General features: G+C 42.7%; 1 protein-coding gene across 1 annotated transcript; it reads right to left on the bottom strand.

Moving 5' to 3' along the window:
• Positions 1 to 1,894: 1,894 nt before the first annotated feature.
• LOC128707516 (CKLF-like MARVEL transmembrane domain-containing protein 4) lies at positions 1,895 to 10,695 on the bottom strand. The gene is made up of 4 exons (XM_053802475.1): positions 10,522 to 10,695; positions 2,241 to 2,408; positions 2,057 to 2,170; positions 1,895 to 1,975 (listed from the first exon to the last, which is right to left on the bottom strand). Exons 1-4 carry the CDS (start codon positions 10,693 to 10,695, stop codon positions 1,895 to 1,897), a joined length of 537 nt encoding a protein of 178 aa, XP_053658450.1.
• Between the last annotated feature and the right edge of the window lie 8,023 nt (positions 10,696 to 18,718).

The following is an 18,718-nucleotide window of genomic DNA, read 5'->3' as shown; positions in this document are numbered from 1 at the left end:
ATCATTATATTATTTTCACTCAAGCCGAATGTCTGTCGCTGCGACTGTGTGGGCTTTGCGGGAAGGTTAAACGATAAATCGAAAACGGCGCTCCGTTTTGCGTCGATTAAATAAGCCCTCCAGCCGGGAGATATCTTTCTTTCCTTTGTTGTGTTTTGTGTTTGATCGAGTACTTTCATTTGTCCGTCCCGCTTTCGATTTATCCGCATCCGCTTCCGCCGTTTAAATTGGGCCGTGCCCGGAAGCGGGCATCAGCTAACAAACGATTTCACACCCGGAGGCTGGAAACGGAACCCGCGACCCCTGTTACATACACACAGCCAGACAATCATTCGCCGTATTAATGTTAGTCTATTTTCAAATGCAATGTTTGTGTTTTGTTTGTGTGGTATTGGTATTGTTTTTGTTGGTGCTAAGAGTGACCATCGGGTTTACATTTGCGGGCTTTCGACTAATGTTACCTTTTTTTGTCCATTATATTGTGGGGAATATTTAGCAGAAGGCAGAGCAGCATTAGGGAGTGCATAATTGTGTCCACTGTTGGTGGTACATTATCTATCTGCCTACTACAAGACGTACAACAAAACGAGTGGAAAGATAAATAGCCTTAAATTGGCAGGAAGAAACTCAACGGACTAAGGGGAGAAAATTAACAAATTAACGACAGACAGTGCTACGAGAAATGCAATCATGATCATTCATGCCGCACCGCTGCACTTGGATGTTGGGGAAATATTTTTCCCTAACAACTAAACGAAACCATAAACAAAAACATCATTCACGCTGTGTAATGGGTGCTTGTTGCTGTTAAAGTATTATTTCTATTTTGACGGCCACATGCGTATCTTGGAGGGGATTTTCTTACTAACTTTCCGTCACTGGTCGATGGTTTTATATGACGCTTAATTTTCCCAAACGCACCCTGACACACACCCATCAAGGTGTGATCGGCAGTATGAAACAAAGGAAATCTTTTTATGTTTTTCAATTTTAATAAATAAAAACTCGAAGATAAATGCATACACAGACAATGGAACGAACGCAACGCAGGAAATGTGAGCTTGTAACAAATCCTCCCCTCTAGACGGCACAAGAAACTGGTGAAAAGAAATGGAAATAAAACAATTAACGCGTGTGTGCGTGCATGGGGAGGGTCCAAAGGCGAACCTTAACCGACATTTTTTGGAGTAAGAAAAGCAAAGCGTACAGCCAAAAACTGCGATTCGAAGTGTTAAATGAAAGTGAAACAAAACAACACGCGTATCGCCCGTGCCTGTTGACTGTTTATACTGTCGACTTTACGGCTTTTCCGCTTTCCGGAAGCTTTCCCTTTTGCATCTCCGGTACGTTCCGCTTTGTTATGCTCGGCCCGGGATGTTGGGCAACTGTTTTCCTTGCTGTCTCGTGTAAGTGTGCGTCTAAATCTTGTTTATCATAAAAGAAATCCCACCCTTCTGCCGTTGGTTTCTACTCGCAACACTGTAATTCTTCGCTACCGACTCATGCGTCCCGGGTGGTCCGTTTACAAGTACATCTTACACACAAAAAGTACTAAAAATATATGTATTTATATTTATATATATATAGATATACGCGCACAGTTTCGGTGACTGGGTCTCAAACTCTCCATTGGCGTTATTTCGTTTGTTTGCTTTCTTGTGTGGTTTTTGTTCTCCTATCTCTCTACCGTGATGCCGCTAACGCGACCCTCTTCCAGCGAGCCTCACAAGGCGAAGCACCAGAACAATCTACCTATCTCGATCCGGTCCTAGTCTCGATCCGGGTTGTGACCGGTGTGCATATGTGTGAAGCGCAGCAAACAAGTGTCATCTGCGTGTGTTCCGTACGATGATCGCGTCACGATGACAACCGACCAAAGGGAACGGGGGTGGTTTTACACACCGGCGGACCGGTGCTCAACGTACAGGAAGTACGTGCCGGCTGCGTATGCGAGGAAGTTGAATAAACCAAACACCTGAGAGAAAATCGGGATGTATGAGATATCTGGAAGTCTCTGGATGAGTCTCTTTTCCCCCCCCAAAAGGAAGGTACTTACACCAGCGGCAATGTTCGAGCCGCGGCCACGTCCGTACAGGTTCGACCAGGAGGCCAGCTGGACGATGAAGGCGATGAAGTACAGCAGTGTCGCGATCGCCGTATTGATCAACTCCTGTGGCAAAGAATTACAGTACCGAACATAAATCCTTGGATGTCGTAACAGTGTAGACGAGCGGACTCACCGTCAGTATCCAGTTGATGGGCAGATTCAGAACCTCGCGTATGCCGAGCAGGTACACGAACGTCCAGAGCAGGGTGGCGATGAAGAAGGTGACGACAGCAAACAGGAAGAAGTGTGTCCCACCAATTAATGCTGGCGATGCGCACGCCATACAGATGATACCAAAGACCTACAGGAAATAATTGGAGAGATGTGAAGGTATAGAAGGTGTACGAGTTGCTCCATAAGATGTACATCGGGATATCATTTCAATAACGCATTGCTTTACAACGAGCATCAAGGTGAAGGCCTTATTCCTCTTGACCCTATTCGTTAGTCAGGTTGCACACAGTCGTTCCAATGCTTCACATCGCAAATGTCACCAAAAGTCAATTACCACGGTGCTCCCTGTTTTAAACGAAGCGTTTTGTGTGTTTTCCAAATTCCTCCACTAGCGTTGCATCGTTACGGCACTAATTGAGTCCGATGAAGTCAGCGCTCACATGTGTCAGCTCAACCTCCACGCTTGTGCGGGTTTACTAGCCACCACAAATGGAGGGTGGCGTCAGATCTACCTACGGCGATCACCGATTGCTTTCGTGCGTTGCGACAGGGTGGCTGAGCACTCCATAGAAAGAAGACGCTAAGATCACCGTGCAACCTCCACCTGCAATGCATCCGCACCGGTATGAGGAAGAGCTGTATCTGGCTCAATAATGCAAATGATGTTGCTCTTTGGAGCAAACCATCACTCACTACCGCTGTGGATTCCGCGTACGATGGTCACCCCTGCCTGTCTGTATTTTGCATTCTGCATCGTGTGCGATCCGTCACACCTAAATGTTTTGGAGGCAAGGAAGGTTAGTCATTCTGTCCACCAAACCGCATGTCGAAGCCGTAACAAATAGGGACATAAATTATCGCCTTTCTGTTCTGCTACGCCGGAAGGTGTTTGGTGCTTGTGTCGAATGGGAGTGTGTGTGTGTAGCGTCTAATTAACAGGCAGGGCACACTGGAACTGACGGCGAGAGTTGCCAACTAGGTGCTAACTATGCCGACGTCCAAACTAGCCGGTACCGTGGCGAGCACCTGGACCAACCATGGTTCGTAGACGTTGACGTCTTCGTTTTGAAGCGTCATGCCTGACGTGTCGCGCATTACCAAATCGGAGCTTTGACCGAATTTGGGATCAGTTGATAACAGTTCCAGGAAAACAGGGGTGTCAAACATCCTGCCGCAGCGCGAGCACCACACTCCACCCCTAAAAGCAGGCGGATCAATCACACGGTTTTATGTGAGTGACTGCACTCGTAAAAATGTGGTACAAATGCGACGACGAACCACACACCCTTTGTGACAGGTGGATCTCGCACACCATTACGGTGTGCAACTGCATGCATACGTCAGGCTGACACGGGACGTTTTTAAGCGGGATAGAAATAGGACTCGAGTGACTACATTTGGGAGTAGAATTTATTATTTCAACCGCACCACTGCAACGCTTTACGTCGTTTTTTTTTGTGGCCACGAGAACACACACACTCACACACATAAGAGTCGACAAACCCACCCACATGAAATGCAGTTGGACAATAAGGTCTGTTTTGCAACCGAACGGTGGGGGGGGGGGGGGGGGGGGGGGGGGGGGGAAATTGCGTGCGCTCTGACTGGACGCGGTTGCGCAACGGGATGACTAACTACGCCGATTGCTCATTCAGCGTGGAAGGTTTTCTCACGATGGTTTTGTACTCGACAACGGTGCGTTCGTGCTTGGGCCGCATGTTGAGGTTGCGTTCTTTGTTGCTTCAAGCATTGGAATTTCAGAAGTTATTAAACGTTTGACTGTTTGGGCACGTGCTTGTTCTGTTAATTAACTGACCAATTTTCTGCTTTAAATCGGGTTGGAATATTCATTTGAAGTGCGTTAATTAGAAGTCATAGTCCCTCGCGGATGATTAATTGCGTGATATATCTTTAAGCTGTAGCTTGTTGTGGAGAAATCTAAAAATCTAGAATACAAAGAATTCTGCTTTAAGCTAGTTTGTTTATAGAGTTTTTAAATAGCAGAGTTAAACTTTCGTAGTACACTCGGTTTTCAGTGCTGTATTACGAAATTCTGCGTGTAATATTACATACAGGAATAAATTTATGTAGCTTGTAGCTGACTTTTAGTGCAAGACTGTTGTGCAACAGTCTAAGTACATGAATATCTCTAAGAATATACAAGCAATTGATGTCTCTGGTGGGTTATCGTCAGAAATAAAAGAGTTGCTCTCCGGTATCTGTACAAGCATTATTAAAAGAGTCATTGAGCATGCAGCATGGTATGGTGCAGTGCGCTATTATCAGTAAACCTTCTTTTTTTTTTGCAACCCCATATCAACTGACCTGTCCCTATCTGATCGATCACATCCGAGTGTCTCCGACTTGCAAAGTGATGGCAGTTTTGTACGTGAGAAAAGAATTTGAGGAACCATCCGCCACGTTTACCCCGTCCGTCCGTCCGTCGCTCAACGATGCAGCTCAACTGTCCAGAAGATGCAGCAATTGGGACGCCTTACGGTACCACCCGGCGGGTGGGTTTTTAGTTCCCTTCAGCAAACCGACGGCACAATCTTGTCGCGCTCATCAGCTGCGTACCAACCGCGGGGCGAGGTGCTGAACCCCGTGCAGATGGGGAACAGGGTGAAAGTTTTCCCTTCCCGCCGTGCTTTGTGTCGTGCAGCATGCTTCACCCCGCTGGGCCTTCCCTGTACACCGACCTGGTTCCCCCTTTTGGGAAGCCCTCGGTCCCGCAAAAAAACCGTTTAGCCCACTTTCTTACCGATTCATGCAATGGGCAAATGGGATGCTTTAGGCAAAGGGGGGGTTGATACAATAATAAAAAGAAACCCCCGAACGGTCCCGGGACATGGTTTTGGGTGGTAAGGAAAGTTTAAAAAAAAGGTCCACACAAACATAAAGACGTTTGGTGGCGATGGATTTAAGACAACAACTCCCACCTCCTTCCTACCTTCCCCGAGGGAGGGGAAAGAGGAGGGGGGGGGGGAGGGTGTTGGGGACGAAGAGGGAAAAATTATTTGACACGTTTCCATCTCGTCAACCGGTGCGTTTGTGCGTGTGGTGCACATGGTTTTGTTTGGATGGTTTCTTGCATTCGTTCTCCACCATTTTCTTTTGCAAATGTATGCAACGATGCCTGACATGAAGAAAGTGGGTGCATCAATGGGTAAACGGGAAGGGCTCGTAGTCACACCTGTGTGACAAACTGCGATAAGGCCGGGTGTAAGCGCACAAATGAATCGCCTGAGAAAGGGTTGGGAATAGATAAATGATAATAATAAAAATATGTGCATGTTTCCACACACACACACACACACACACACACACACACACACACACATACACACTGCCTCGGCAAAGGGTGTGGGAGGCAGAAGAAAGGCAACGGCCCCGAAGCTAGCACGCACGACTGATTACCATAGAGAAACCTCATATGCGTCGTTCCAGTGTTATTTTCTTATGCGTCGGGTACACGATTTCCCTTGCGCGACACACCGAATGTCGCACAGTGAGCTCGACGGTGACGACCGCGAGGCGAGGATTGGGCAGCGAGGAACTGGGATAGCTGCGTAGCATACCATAATTTCTCCCATCAGCACCCAGAATCGAAATCCCTAACCCGTGTGACACTCAAAAATACACCAACAGCAAAGGAAAAAAGAACCATTAGAAAAGGCTAACGAACCCCCGAGTTATTGGGTGCGAGAAAGATAGAGGACAACTGGAAACCTGTTTCAAGCCTGGCAGTGTGTGCGTGCCTTTTTTTCCCTCCTTCATCGGGTGGCGATTCTTGCTCTCAATTCCATCAGTTCCTCCGGGGTCTTCTGGTATATGGGTGTTCCAGCAGTCTACCACCCGGTTCCGAGAGGGCTTCGGTCTGGTCTGGAATAGGGTCACCTCGGGTCTATTACCCGGTCCCGTTACGACTACTCCAACACACCGGTAAAAGCCATTTCTTGCCGTTGAGTTTGCCGTACAGAAATAGCTGGCGAGATGCGTTAGACAAAATATGGCATGCGACAAGTGCGGAGACAGAACGCGTTGCATCAAGGCTGGTTGGCCGTGGGTGTTGAGTGTCTCAACACACTGTACAGCAGTTATGTGATTAACTTTTGATGTACAAGTTAAAAAGTCACTAATAAGATCCAGTACCCATGAAATTATGATATTATGAGTAACTTTAGAATTCCACTCTCAATTCGCCTTTACACTGTTGCGTGTTTATTAGTGATGCCAAGATACCGCGAACGATCTTACATGCCTCCAGCATGTGCTGGAACTCGCCAACTCCCAAACCGAAAGTTTACATCCGCACACAGAAGAAGTGTTCCGGCAAGAAAGATGCCCAGAACTGTAGGAAACTTTGTTGCTGTAGGAGTCGGCAACACGATCACCACATTTACAAGAATTGCAGGAAAAAAACAAAACATCACCGAGTGTTTGGTTTATGGAGCGGAACGGATCGGCAGCGTGATGGTCGCTGCGCGAGTCTATAGCCCGAACAAGGCCACTCAACCTCCGCAGCACGTTTCGTGCTCGGTCCAACGGCGAGCAGGCGACAGCATTAGAACATCTGCGATTTCAAACCAATATTCCCGACTTGGCACCATTCCGGTGTGGGAGTGGGATTTTGGAACGTTGGGTTTTAACTGCACGCCGGCTCCGGATGCTTTCGCGGCTGTTTTTGTAACGCTGCGCATTACGCACTGCAAATATTGATGAGTTGATGGAAGCGGTTGGATGGAATCGGAGAGTAAAAAAAAAGCGCACAGGGAGTGCCGTCCATTCCAACGCTGCATTCGGTGGACGACATGCAGCTGTGCTTCATTCTACGTCCAGAATTCCAAAAGGCGAAACAGCGAAACACAAACACTGGTCGTAACATTCCTAGCGTTCAGCAGCTGGAACTCTCGTGAAGCATCCGTTCTTTCGTGCCAGCAGTGGATGTCATACCTGGCGAAGGGTCCAGGCAGGGAAGGGTACAAAGGGCACTGCAAATGACCGCAAGCGAAGATCGAAATCAAAACAAAAAAGGCTCAAAACAGAGAGCACGAAGAGAAAGCCACCATTCAATGGAAATGGGGTGGCATGTGTGTGTGTCTGTTACGGTTAGTGGTGAATGGGATAATTTATCGCAAGAAGTCCCACCGTATGCACTGCAGAGATGCTGTGCAGGGATGGGTATGGTAGTAGAAGAGATTTCACCCGTAGAGATGAAGAAGCGATCGATGCTATTCGTTAAGCGTCCCTGCGCACCGTCGCAAACCACACGTCCCACAAATCGAGGACTCAGTCTCAGACTCAGCGAGATTTATCTCCGGAGAAAAGCGATCAGACGTGATACGTCGTATCGTCGCCCGTATCGATCGGATCGAAACGAAAGGCAAGCAGCAAACCGATCCGAATGTCCGATTACACGGGTGAGCGCAAAGGCAAGAGCACCATGGCCCTGGTTGTGTATGGGACAGAATGTTGCATGACCAGTTTAGGGAATGGGGTACACGCGAAGCCAGGTATGAGGTTAATGGGTTTTAGATAGCTGGAAGCCATGTCCACTAGTACTAGCGGTAGCCACTGTCTTTTACCTCGTTTGTGTGGATCTTTCTCTCGGTGCGGTTATTGAGCGATGTCAGAATCTTGAGGTCGTGTACGCAATGCTGATTTTCTTCTGGATTTTGTGGAATTTCTCAAAGTTCCTAGTGCGAATGCAAACTCCAGAGTACTGTGGTGTGTAATAGCTCATTCGGAGTAGCTGAGTGAATGAATTTGTTCATTGTGGCGATCTACCTAACCTAACGAAGTGCATTCTGAAGAGTATTTGCAGAACTATAGAACTATAATTGAGCTAACAAATGACTTCGTTATACGCTAGATGGCGCATGACAGTGTTTTAAGCAAAAATAAGAAATAATTGTTACTTTAAAACAAAACTGAATAGAGGATAATGTGTATATCAGTAGAAGAATTCGTTATATCTATCGAATTCGTTGAAAACTCAGTGGGTTTAGAACCCTTTTAATGAATTATGACACCAAAAGAGGATCATTGGAAGGAGATATCACTTCTACTTCTTCTTTATCTCCAGCAACAATCTCAAGAGGTCTAGAGACCTGTCACGGCTGGCTTTCTGTGACTTTATTTGCACGTAGCTGGATAGTCAATCCTGCGTTCGGGCAATTGGTCCGGATGGGATTTTTGATCCGGCCTGTTTGTGTGGAGACCAGCGCCGCTACCATCATGATATCACTAGTCTTGGGTAAATCTGAACCAGAGTCAGGGTTCTGAAAGAATCTTTGAACTAAAAAATGAATTTCCATTCCAAAGAATCAAGAATCCACTAAGACTCATGAAATAATTCCAAAATTAATAATCTCCAAGAAGCTTGCACACTATGGATATCTCTCCCGGTTACCAAACTACCATTTTGCTTCCAAAGGGCTTGACGCACCACCGATTTGAGGATTAATGAATTTTTTGAAAGTCGATTCTTGATTTGTATGACTCCACGTCCAATCATTAAGATTCCTATGAATGACTCATCTCGAAAGGTGATTCTTCATGTTTTTGGTCGAATAACTCATTAATTTTGGTTTCATTTCATGAGTCTTGACATGAAGTTTTTCATGAACTATTCCTTTTCTTTCCGTTATCAATAGGAGTGTTCCTCTACAACTGGCTATTAGTATCTCACTAGAATCGAACATAGTATATAGATCGCTACAGTGAGAAGGTCGGATAACGTGGAAAATATTCTTAACTTCTCACCATCTGTTCTGAATCTCTAAGTGTCAATTTGATATTTGGAATTACTTCTACGTCTTCACGTACGTATATTATTGATTGCTCTCCAGTTTTTTGAGCATAAAAGTTATTCTATGTTAGCACGCGTAACGTGAGCTACGACTTACCAGCTCACTTACCGGTAGGTAGCCCGAGCTGGGAACACTTGTGACCTGACGTCGATTGTTCATTCTACAAACTTGGAATGTTTGCAGTTACGCGAGGGGACTTCACTGGGAAGGGTAATGACGTACCACTTTATAGGTGTGGAGAGTTGTCTGCTGTCAGCGAAACACATCAATTAGAATGGATGTGACAGTTTATGGATGTGGTGTTGTTTCTAGCTACCTCTGCTTGAGAGTGGTAGAGGAATGCTTCGATCGTCTCTTATTATCAAACAGTAATAGTTAGTTTGAAGAGTTGCGATAAGCCGTAGTGCAGGTCAACATAACATCAACATCTTCCGGTTGTGCGTGTATCGATATCAGCTGGGTTATCGAAAATTTAACGTCACGACTATCTTCAAGTACTGAGCTGTTTGTTTAAGACTTCGTTTGGATCAGTCAGGTGTCGTATAAAAGGGGGCTATTTCAGATTTAAAATCAAAGTACTCTTATTGGAAGAGAATGTACTACGGCAAGGCTGTGTACACCTTTGCTCAGTTGCTACACGACTGCCTCGATCTAATCCAACATCTGAGATTATCGCAGCCTGTGAATCCAGTCGTGCAAGAATGCTGCCGGTGACAGCATTCCATTGCGCACCCAGTCTAAAATCACCCAAAACTCGAATTCTTGTCCAGCAACCTGCTAAACGAGAGGGTGCAGTTTGCACATTGCTAACCTTCGGCGTGGTTCGAACGGTAGCAGCCAGGTAATTTTGCGTAATCGGACTAACGTACTCAGGGGGCGAAATGGAAAGGGTTGTCAAACAGTCGCACTGCCGGTGCTGGGTGAGCCTACGAGCACACGGGCACTATACGATGCGGAGGCCGGCTGACGGTCGGTTGCAATGTGGCACAATTAGATACAGCAAGTGTGGGTGCCCACCGAGGGAACAGACAGCAAACAGGCTGTTCCTTCCAAGGGTGTTGGAATTGCCATTACCAGTGCCACGAAATGAGCAGAGCTGTGGTAGCTGTGGTGGTAGTTGGTTGGGCGAAGCGAAGAACCTGCGAAGGTATAATCAAAATCGCCCATCGTATTGCGTAAAACCGCAAAACCGCAAACTCACACATGCACACCTCCACCAAATGATTCAACCGAAAAATCGACTTCCCGAACGTTCCCATTCGCAATGGTGGGTTCCCTTTTTATCTAATCTTATCGTCCGGGTCGCTGAGCTTTCCACCGCACCGTCGAAAATCTTCTCCGGCGATTCATTACGAACCGGTCGAGTGGTCGGTATTGCTTGGACGGAGGAGACAACGTTCGGCAAGGTGACATCAAGGGAGTACTTACCACCTGCACGATCTTCAATATACCCGGGATGGTGATGAAGTACTGTGTGTTGAACTTCAGCCAGTTGAGATTGGATTCCGGCTTGGCCTGAGCCTGGCCCGCCGCTGGTGTCGCCGCCGGTGTACCAGCGTTGCGGTTCGGCGTCTCCACCGTCACTACCGTTTCGGCCATCATTTTGTCGGGCTGGTTTCGATTACGCTAGCCGCTTCCGCACTGTCGGTTGAGGTTGGCCTGGTCGCTCACTGGGACCACCCTTGTTAACAACGAGGCAACAGCAGGTTTCTATTTTTGACGCACACTTTTCACGCAGTTGGCTCCTCAACCGCCTTGCCTGCACTGCTGACGGCCCAAAAACCAAAAACAAAAAAAAAACAAAACTGTCGCGCAAAGCAATATGGATTAATAGCCCACGCCGGTGAAAGTTTGTGGGACTCGATCACCACAAACAGCAGCACACGTTCCCCGCGCAACCCACTACGTACACCAATCGTATTGCCGAAAACAAAATAAATCACACTGCACACGATGTTTCGAGGAATCTTCCGCTTCCGGCAACGGTGGCAACCACCGACCGTTGTTGATGGGCTGAGACTGATTGAAGGCACCGCCCAAATGGCCCAGAGATACACTCGTCGCAGCTGACTCGGGTGATTGCAGATTCGGTGGTTTTAAGGCGATCGTACACCGCAGTCAGCAACGCTAAATTAACGACGTGATCCTACCACGTTCCCGTATCCGTTGCAATTTCAAATTTCCGAGCGAAGGTGCACCAACACTGCAGCTGTGAACGCAAACACAACTGTTCGCCAAGACTTGAGGGGTTGAAATAAGGGTCGTTGAAGGACCGGTGGTAGCTCTACTCGCTCTCTGCATTATGCGGGCAGGGTGTACGTTTACTCTCTCCATTGCTCTCAGTTATTTGAACTTCAGTGGTGAGCAATGCGCGATACGTTCACCACAGATGTTGTTCCACGTACAAATAGAACAATTGTATAATAAGAGATACGAAAAAGGGGTTTAATATATCAAAATTTGAATGAATTTACAACAACTTGATGAAACCTTATTACACTATCTAGAACAAGTAACGTCTTTTTTATTTTATGGAGAACGGTAGGCTATATAATTTGTTAACTAAACCTAAAATCTAATATATTTAAGGCCTTTCTAAAGAAGAAACTACTGCAAAATGTTGAACGGAAGAAATTAATAATCTAATAAATAATATTAAAGACTTGAAAATTTGTTTGGTGACCCCTGGCTTTTCTTGTTTTCCTTATTCTATTAACGAATGTGTTCAGCGCAATCGTTTAAGCCGCTCAGCGTTAGCTCTCTCACGCATATTTTGTGTCCGAAAGTGATCTTACGCACACTAACGGCCACCTTATAATGAGCAAAGCTTTGTGTAGAGTAAGTGGCTGCGTACCCTTATGGAAACGTACGCAGCCACAAGATTAAAAGCTTTGACAAACAGAGCTTCCATTCGCATGACCCATGGGACAACCTGGTTAAAAGCTGCATAACAAGCTAAGACAGGAGTTGATTAATATAAAACAAACTAATATATTTTATATTATTTAACGCCTTTCGCGCGCCTACCGATTGCATATTTTCATGCTCTGTAACGCACTTTTTCTATAAAACAGTTAATAAATAGCTGGCCTATTGAACCACATCATTACTTCGCCGTTTGTGTAGTCCCATATTTTTCATCTACGCAACACCTCGACCTCTCAGGACTTGGGATTTTCTGCGATTAGCCTAACCTCGTTCCAGTGCTGGTCGGTTCGATCCAATGCTTCGAATTTCTGCTGAAATCAATGCAATTTCTGATGTGTTTGATGTAATAATTGTGTAAATTTGTTCACGTTTTTGTTATGTTTTCTTCTTGTATCGTGAAATCTGTAAACTGGTATATGAATATTTTAATTTGCCCTAAACATTATTAGAGACTAAAGGCTGGGTATTACTACTTGGATCTTAACCACTGCTTGGAAGATAGTGGCCTCGAGATTGCAACTGAAAGGGCTTTCAAAGGATTTGGTCAAGAAATATCAGTACTAGAGGGGATTTTTCTTTAGGAAAATTCATGGGAGGGCGATGCAGATGTGAAATAACTCATCCTAGAACAGGTTCAGAAGCTGACAACCGAAGAGTTATACGATCTATATTCGCAAATTAGTTTTGAAAAGGAGCCAGAGACGGCGGAGAATATCTAAACACGATATAAAGTAATTTTTCATTAACGATATAAGTAATCTAAACACGATATAAAGTAAGTTATGCAACTCGGTTGTTCTATTTGAATAAAATAAAAGAGAATAAAGATAATGTTGAGATTCAAAAGAAGAAATGGAGGAGGTTATCTTTGTTTGTATTTTTAGGAGGCTGAACGAATTAATCTATAGGACTCCTTTAGAAGGCCTCAGAGAGAACAAATTAATGACATTTCAATTTATGTGAGTAAAGAAATTGTTTTGAGATACGAGCAAGCTGACAGATTGAATATGAAACTATACTGTAAATAAAAAATGCTGGTATACTGGGAAACAAACCGTAATGAAGCAGTTAGGAGCTTTTTCTTTGTTCCTATCATACTAGCGCCATCTATATTGAGCTTGTGAAGAGAGCTGTGTTAATTAATATCATAATCATAATGCATTATTTATTATATATTTGGACATTATCGTAAACTAACAGTTTCACTACCCAATAAACAAAAGTTTAGTAAGCCAAAACGGCCAACAAACATTACCAAAGTAAATCGTTAAGCTACGTAGAGTGCAAAAAAACAATCGCTAGATCTCGGGTTCCGTTCCGTGTCTTCCGATGTCACTAAAACTTGTCGAACAACTTTCCCACGATAAGTATTACAAGAAATAGTCAAGGACGTGACATTTTCACGTGAAACTTTTCCGGCGAGGACGCAAATTCGGCGAAAAAGAAAAAAAAACAAACACTAAACAATTTCATCGTGTTGATTTTCATTTCCACGAGTTTTTCTCCCGATCCGATGTTATGATTTTACCGAAGTGTTCACATTTATGCATATCCATCTGTGGGAAGGTTTTTTTTTTGTTCGTTCATCTGTTGGTCTCCTTCTAGAAGTGCTTATCCGTTTGGGAAGCTTTTGCCTCACTCAAGCGACTGGTACGGGAGGCTAGATGAAACTGTGCCGCAGGGAAGCTTACCGACTAAGAAGCAAAGTACACTACGAAAGCAATTTTGTTGCAATTGTAAAGCGGTCGCGACAAGTTGTCACAAGTGTAGCAGGCGGATCGGACATAATGTATGTAAAGAGGAGTTTTTTTTATAGCAGCGCTGTTTGTTCTACGCGTAATGACGATCAGACGGCGTGCAGTGTAGACGTGAAAAAGGAAGTTGCAAAAATGGATAAAAGGAAAAAGAGAAATGTAACACAAAAACTATCGTGACACATAAAACGGAATAAACAGCGGCAAAGTTTGTGTGTGTCTAAAGGTTTTTCGTTGCTGATGTCGATACCACTTAAAATTGTACCTTTTCACGCAATCGATGGTATACTCCTGGTCTAATGATAAAACTCCCGTTCAATACGAACGAGCGATAATGTTGTGCAGGGTTACTCTGCAGTTTTCCCATCAATGAGTCTCAAATTTTAATTGCTTAGTTTGTAAAATAAAAAAAAACATAATTTTAAAAGTTTTTGAATAGTGAAAGGATAGCAATACAATGATGACCGTTCTTGATTATCAAAAATAAAAAAAAAACCCCACGCATTCCCCGAGATACACGGTACCTGATATACACGGATTTAGACTTATGATAGTTGAGTTAGCGCAAATTTCTTTTCAAATTTTAGCAACTTTAGCAGCAACTTGAAATTCGATGCTATCACTTTTTTCAAATTTAGTACATGCGTTCTTTCGAAAAGTCACTCAAAATGCTGGATATATTATTTGTTGAAAATTAACAAGATTTTATAATTTTCAAGTATTGCATTGCAAAAAAACTTGCAAGGAGAAAATGCCTTGCAAGATTTGTACAAGATTCAACTATTCAAACTTTCAAAATTCAATTCTGCGATGTTGATAATACGTTGAGAATACGTTGATAAGCCGTCACATTTGAATTAATTAATAAGCAAACAATTATGGATATTAATTTTGTCGCCTTTAAAAAGGTCGCACTTTATAAGACATACAGATAGGTCATTTTTTCCCTGTCAACGATACATTTTTTGTAGGCGCTTGAAAAGAACACCTTCACTTTCTTCAGCGAATTCTTCTTGATCTCCTCAATTGGTAATTTCATTCCAAATCGATCACAAGGGGCTAAGTCCGGTAAATATGGTAGTGTGTCGATGATATTTGTGTTATATTTGTTCTAAAAAGCGATTGAATTAGGAGCCTTCTGAGAAGGTGCGATGTCATGATTGCAAGATGCATAAGAAGTTCCACAAACCAGACCGTTTTTTTACGCACTTTCTCTCTCAAACGTTGCATATTTTGCAAATAGTACTCCTTATTTACTGTATTACCACTTGGAACGACCACCTAGTGTACAATTCCGCGATAATAGAAAAAAATATATCATGACGGCTTCGACCATCTGCAAATACTTTTTACCACTCGTAAGGTCAAGTTTAAGACAAAACATTCTCACAACAAGCTTTTTGTAGCATTTATAATAATAATGTTCACGAAATTCCGTTCAAACAAACACACAATTTCAGAAAAACAATTTGTTCAATATTTTTTTCCATTGCAAAAATTGTCAATGACAACAGATAATTACCGATACAATTTTGTGTCAAAGTCATACTAATTGACAGATAACGTCAAAAACTTGCATAACATGTGCCTGTTTAGACAACATCAAGTTTATATCTAAGTTGAAACTTCTACCAATCCTTGAAAATAAAAAAAAAATATGATGATCCTTTAAAATTTTCTTTTTAGAAAAAGGTTAATAAGTTGAATGTGTATTACGGCATGTTATGAATTGTCGTATGACTTCCGTACTTTTAAAGTTTACCCGGGCAAATAGTTATTGTGCTTTTTACATTACATTCAACTTCAATATTTTTAAACTGTTATAACTAATTAAAAAGCCTAAAAAAAGTCAACCAAAAAAGTTGTATGAGAAACCCTGTTCAAAGCAAACGCACTTTAGCTAAAGGTAAAAGAAACAAGTGCAGGTGTAGTGGGAAAAAGTTTCTTCCCTTGCGCTTAAAGTAAACAGCGAATAAGCGAGGAAAGGCTGGCTGTGAAAGTCAACTATGGGTCAAATTTTCTTCATTCTACGCTTTTCCACCCGGTCCGTCTGGTTCCTTGCCACCTCGGCTCACTGGCAAAAAGCATTGTTTTATTCTAACGAGCCGGTTTGAAACAGGGCGAGCATGGTTCATGATTATTACATTTTTTTTCGCTTCGGCACTTCGCTACCGACCTCGATTGGTTGGTATTGAACGAGCAAGAAGAAAAGGTCTTTTTTTTCGTCCGCACTTGAGCACTTTGGGTTTTAGTTGTGGTAGAGCGACGGTTGCATAAGTGCTTTGAATATTTAAGTACCATGGTGCAACGATGCAACAAAGTACTGAAGGCCACGAAGAGTTCTGCTTGCCGCAATGACAACAGTATGGTGGATTGAATAAAAATAATTTCAACCATGGCAACGAAGGACAAGAAAGTGCGAAGGGAGGAAAAACCATTCCAATTAAATGAGAGAAAATTAAACATGGCTAAACAGTGAATTAAAGATGAGTCTTAGTAGAAATAGCAATAATAATCTTCCGAACAAAACCAAAAATTACACATTGGTTCAAAGTCGCGTAAAAAAATTAAAAATAGATAGAAATCATAGGCTTGATATATTGTTTGCCATAAATAATAAAAGGATACATTTCGATCGATTCTACCCAACGATTGTCCGCTCTAGATTGGGGAACGTTTTGTTGTTGTGATTTTTTAAAAAATTGAATAGGGCCAGTGAAAAGGTATGAACGTGTGGTTTTTTAGTACACTATGGCTATCGCGCAAGGATTAGTGATGGTGCATACTGAAGCAACATTTCACCCGTTCTCTCCAATTCATTGCACAGTAGACGCGAACCGTGATTAGTTTTTAGATGTCGGTACCTGCAGTTTTTTTAAAGCAAAGTAAATACTTATAGATTAAGAAGGCCAACAAACTGAGGTCTTCAAACCCTGTACTTTCGGAATTATCAAAATAAAACAAGACCCGACCCGTGAAATTTATGAAATGAAAGAAACTTCAAATGAAAAATCTTTGACATGCGGAAATCGAAAGATTTTTGTACATTTGCATAGTCTCTTGTAATATAAGTTTAAAAATAGTTGCTTATGCATCATTTATTCAAAAATAAAGTAATACTGTTTTCTACTATAAAAGTTACAGTTTTCTTCGTTGTTAATATTTGTTCAAAGAATAACGTAACGCGCTAGCTAAACCAAAAAGAAAACAATCTTTCTGAAGGCAGACTATAATCAGATAAAGAAAAATATAAATAAGAAAATAGGAAAAAATCGGTTTCAATTTATTAAAAAGGTAAAAACATAGCAATGTAGTGAAAATAACATTGTTCAGAGAAAAATAATAAAATTTAAACAAAAACCATAAAAATTCAGGGTGATATATGATTGGATTATCGTTTTAACTCTGATGTAATGAAAACAAACACCAAAAAATGATTGTTGTGCAATTAGACGGTGACAATTGTCTCAGAGACTTTTTCTCCGAGACTTTCTGAAGTAGCTCAAAAAAATACGTTTCTCCGAGAAATTTCTGCGCTCATTTGTTTGTTTACAAGCCACTTGTGGGTGTTTATTTTTTTATTTATGTAGTTAAAATGAATTTTATTTTCAGGTTGAAATGGCTTGTTTTTGTGGATATAACTTGTATTTATGAACAAATGACAGCAGCCAAAATAGAGTTACGCGATATAAAGGAGAAGCCCTTTTTTATACATGGATTTTTCATCGCATTTCATCGAAAAAGTTACCGTCTAGTTACACGGTGATATAAAACCATTTTGGGAAGAGAAATAGGAAGATTTTATGACATCATGTTTTTATCCCGGCCTTTGTATGGACTGCATTCACTGTGCATTAGCTTCCGGAATGGCATCGACATCGGTGGACGTACACCCGTCTAAAACGCGTGGTCTTAAGGTTTTGCATTAAGGATCAATGTGGCAAGAGCTAAATGTCTTGTTGCCTTTCAAGGACAAAGCCGTCAAGGACAAAGTACCTTTTTCCGTACCTACCGTACCAAAGAACCTACCGTAATAGTGTCCGGCTGTGGAGCAGAGTATCAGTCAACGCCGATGATCTCGGAGAAGTTCAGTTGTTCTTCTACCTTGGTGCGATCGTAGCTTCTAATAATAGCTTAAGCAGCGAAGTTTTGAGATGCATTGTTGTGGGGAATGTAGGGGTGCTACGATCTCCACATACTCGTGCATTCCAAAAGTCTTCGGTCTCGGACCCACAAAGATTCGGTAGTCTTCTTCTAGTTCATTAGTGTTGGACGATACTGGTGGTAGACGTGTAGAGAAGGATAATGAATTAAGAGTTATCTGATCGGAACTGACATCTAGACATCGATGGATATGATGGATGTGGCACGTGTAACAGATACCGAAATCATGCCATACCGGGAAAATGTTCGTCAGCGACCTGTTTGACACAAAGAGTTCGTGGGTTGGATCAATTCAACTCCACAGGAGCTGGGGGAAGAGGATATTAGTGATGGTCCGAGTTTTCTTGATGTCCGGGCTCATTCATCATGATGTGCTTAACTCTAAACGACCCAAGAAAAAAAAGAGAACAATTAATCAAATGAATGAGGAAGTTGTATGGAAGTGAGTGAGTTAATTTGCATCTTAACAAAGAGTTTTCCTATAAGAGGCTATTCACATCACTCAGAGTAGTTTTCATTGAGGACTTCAGGTTCTTCTCATGTTATTAAACTGTGATAAAACCTGTTATACATGTTATAAATCCTTCATGAGTGAGTTAAACAACATAGAATTGAGATTTATCTCAACGCCGTAATTAGCAACTCACTCGCGTATTATGAATCTTAAAAGTGTGAGTTTCAGAGTAAACTCAGTGTTAAAACTTTCTTTGTTTTTAGCTAATACACTGCCCTGAGTTAAGCTCATACCTAACATGGATTTTTGTTCCACTTCCCTTTTG

This window comes from Anopheles marshallii, chromosome X (assembly GCF_943734725.1).
Source record: "Anopheles marshallii chromosome X, idAnoMarsDA_429_01, whole genome shotgun sequence".
Classification (NCBI taxonomy): domain Eukaryota; kingdom Metazoa; phylum Arthropoda; class Insecta; order Diptera; family Culicidae; genus Anopheles; species Anopheles marshallii.
The sequence above is the reverse complement of the archived record's forward strand: the minus strand, read 5'-3'. Positions and strand labels throughout refer to the sequence as shown.

What these genes read in the sequence shown, in the direction of transcription:
- LOC128707516 (XM_053802475.1), bottom strand. Translation starts at nt 10,695, where the DNA reads ATGATGGCCGAAACGGTAGTGACGGTGGAGACGCCGAACCGCAACGCT. An exon ending in TATTGAAGATCGTGCAGGTG is followed by an intron (nt 2,409 to 10,521) that starts GTAAGTACTCCC and finishes TATTTCCTGTAG; the next exon opens with GTCTTTGGTATCATCTGTAT. An exon ending in GCTCGAACATTGCCGCTGGT is followed by an intron (nt 1,976 to 2,056) that starts GTAAGTACCTTC and finishes ATTTTCTCTCAG; the next exon opens with GTGTTTGGTTTATTCAACTT.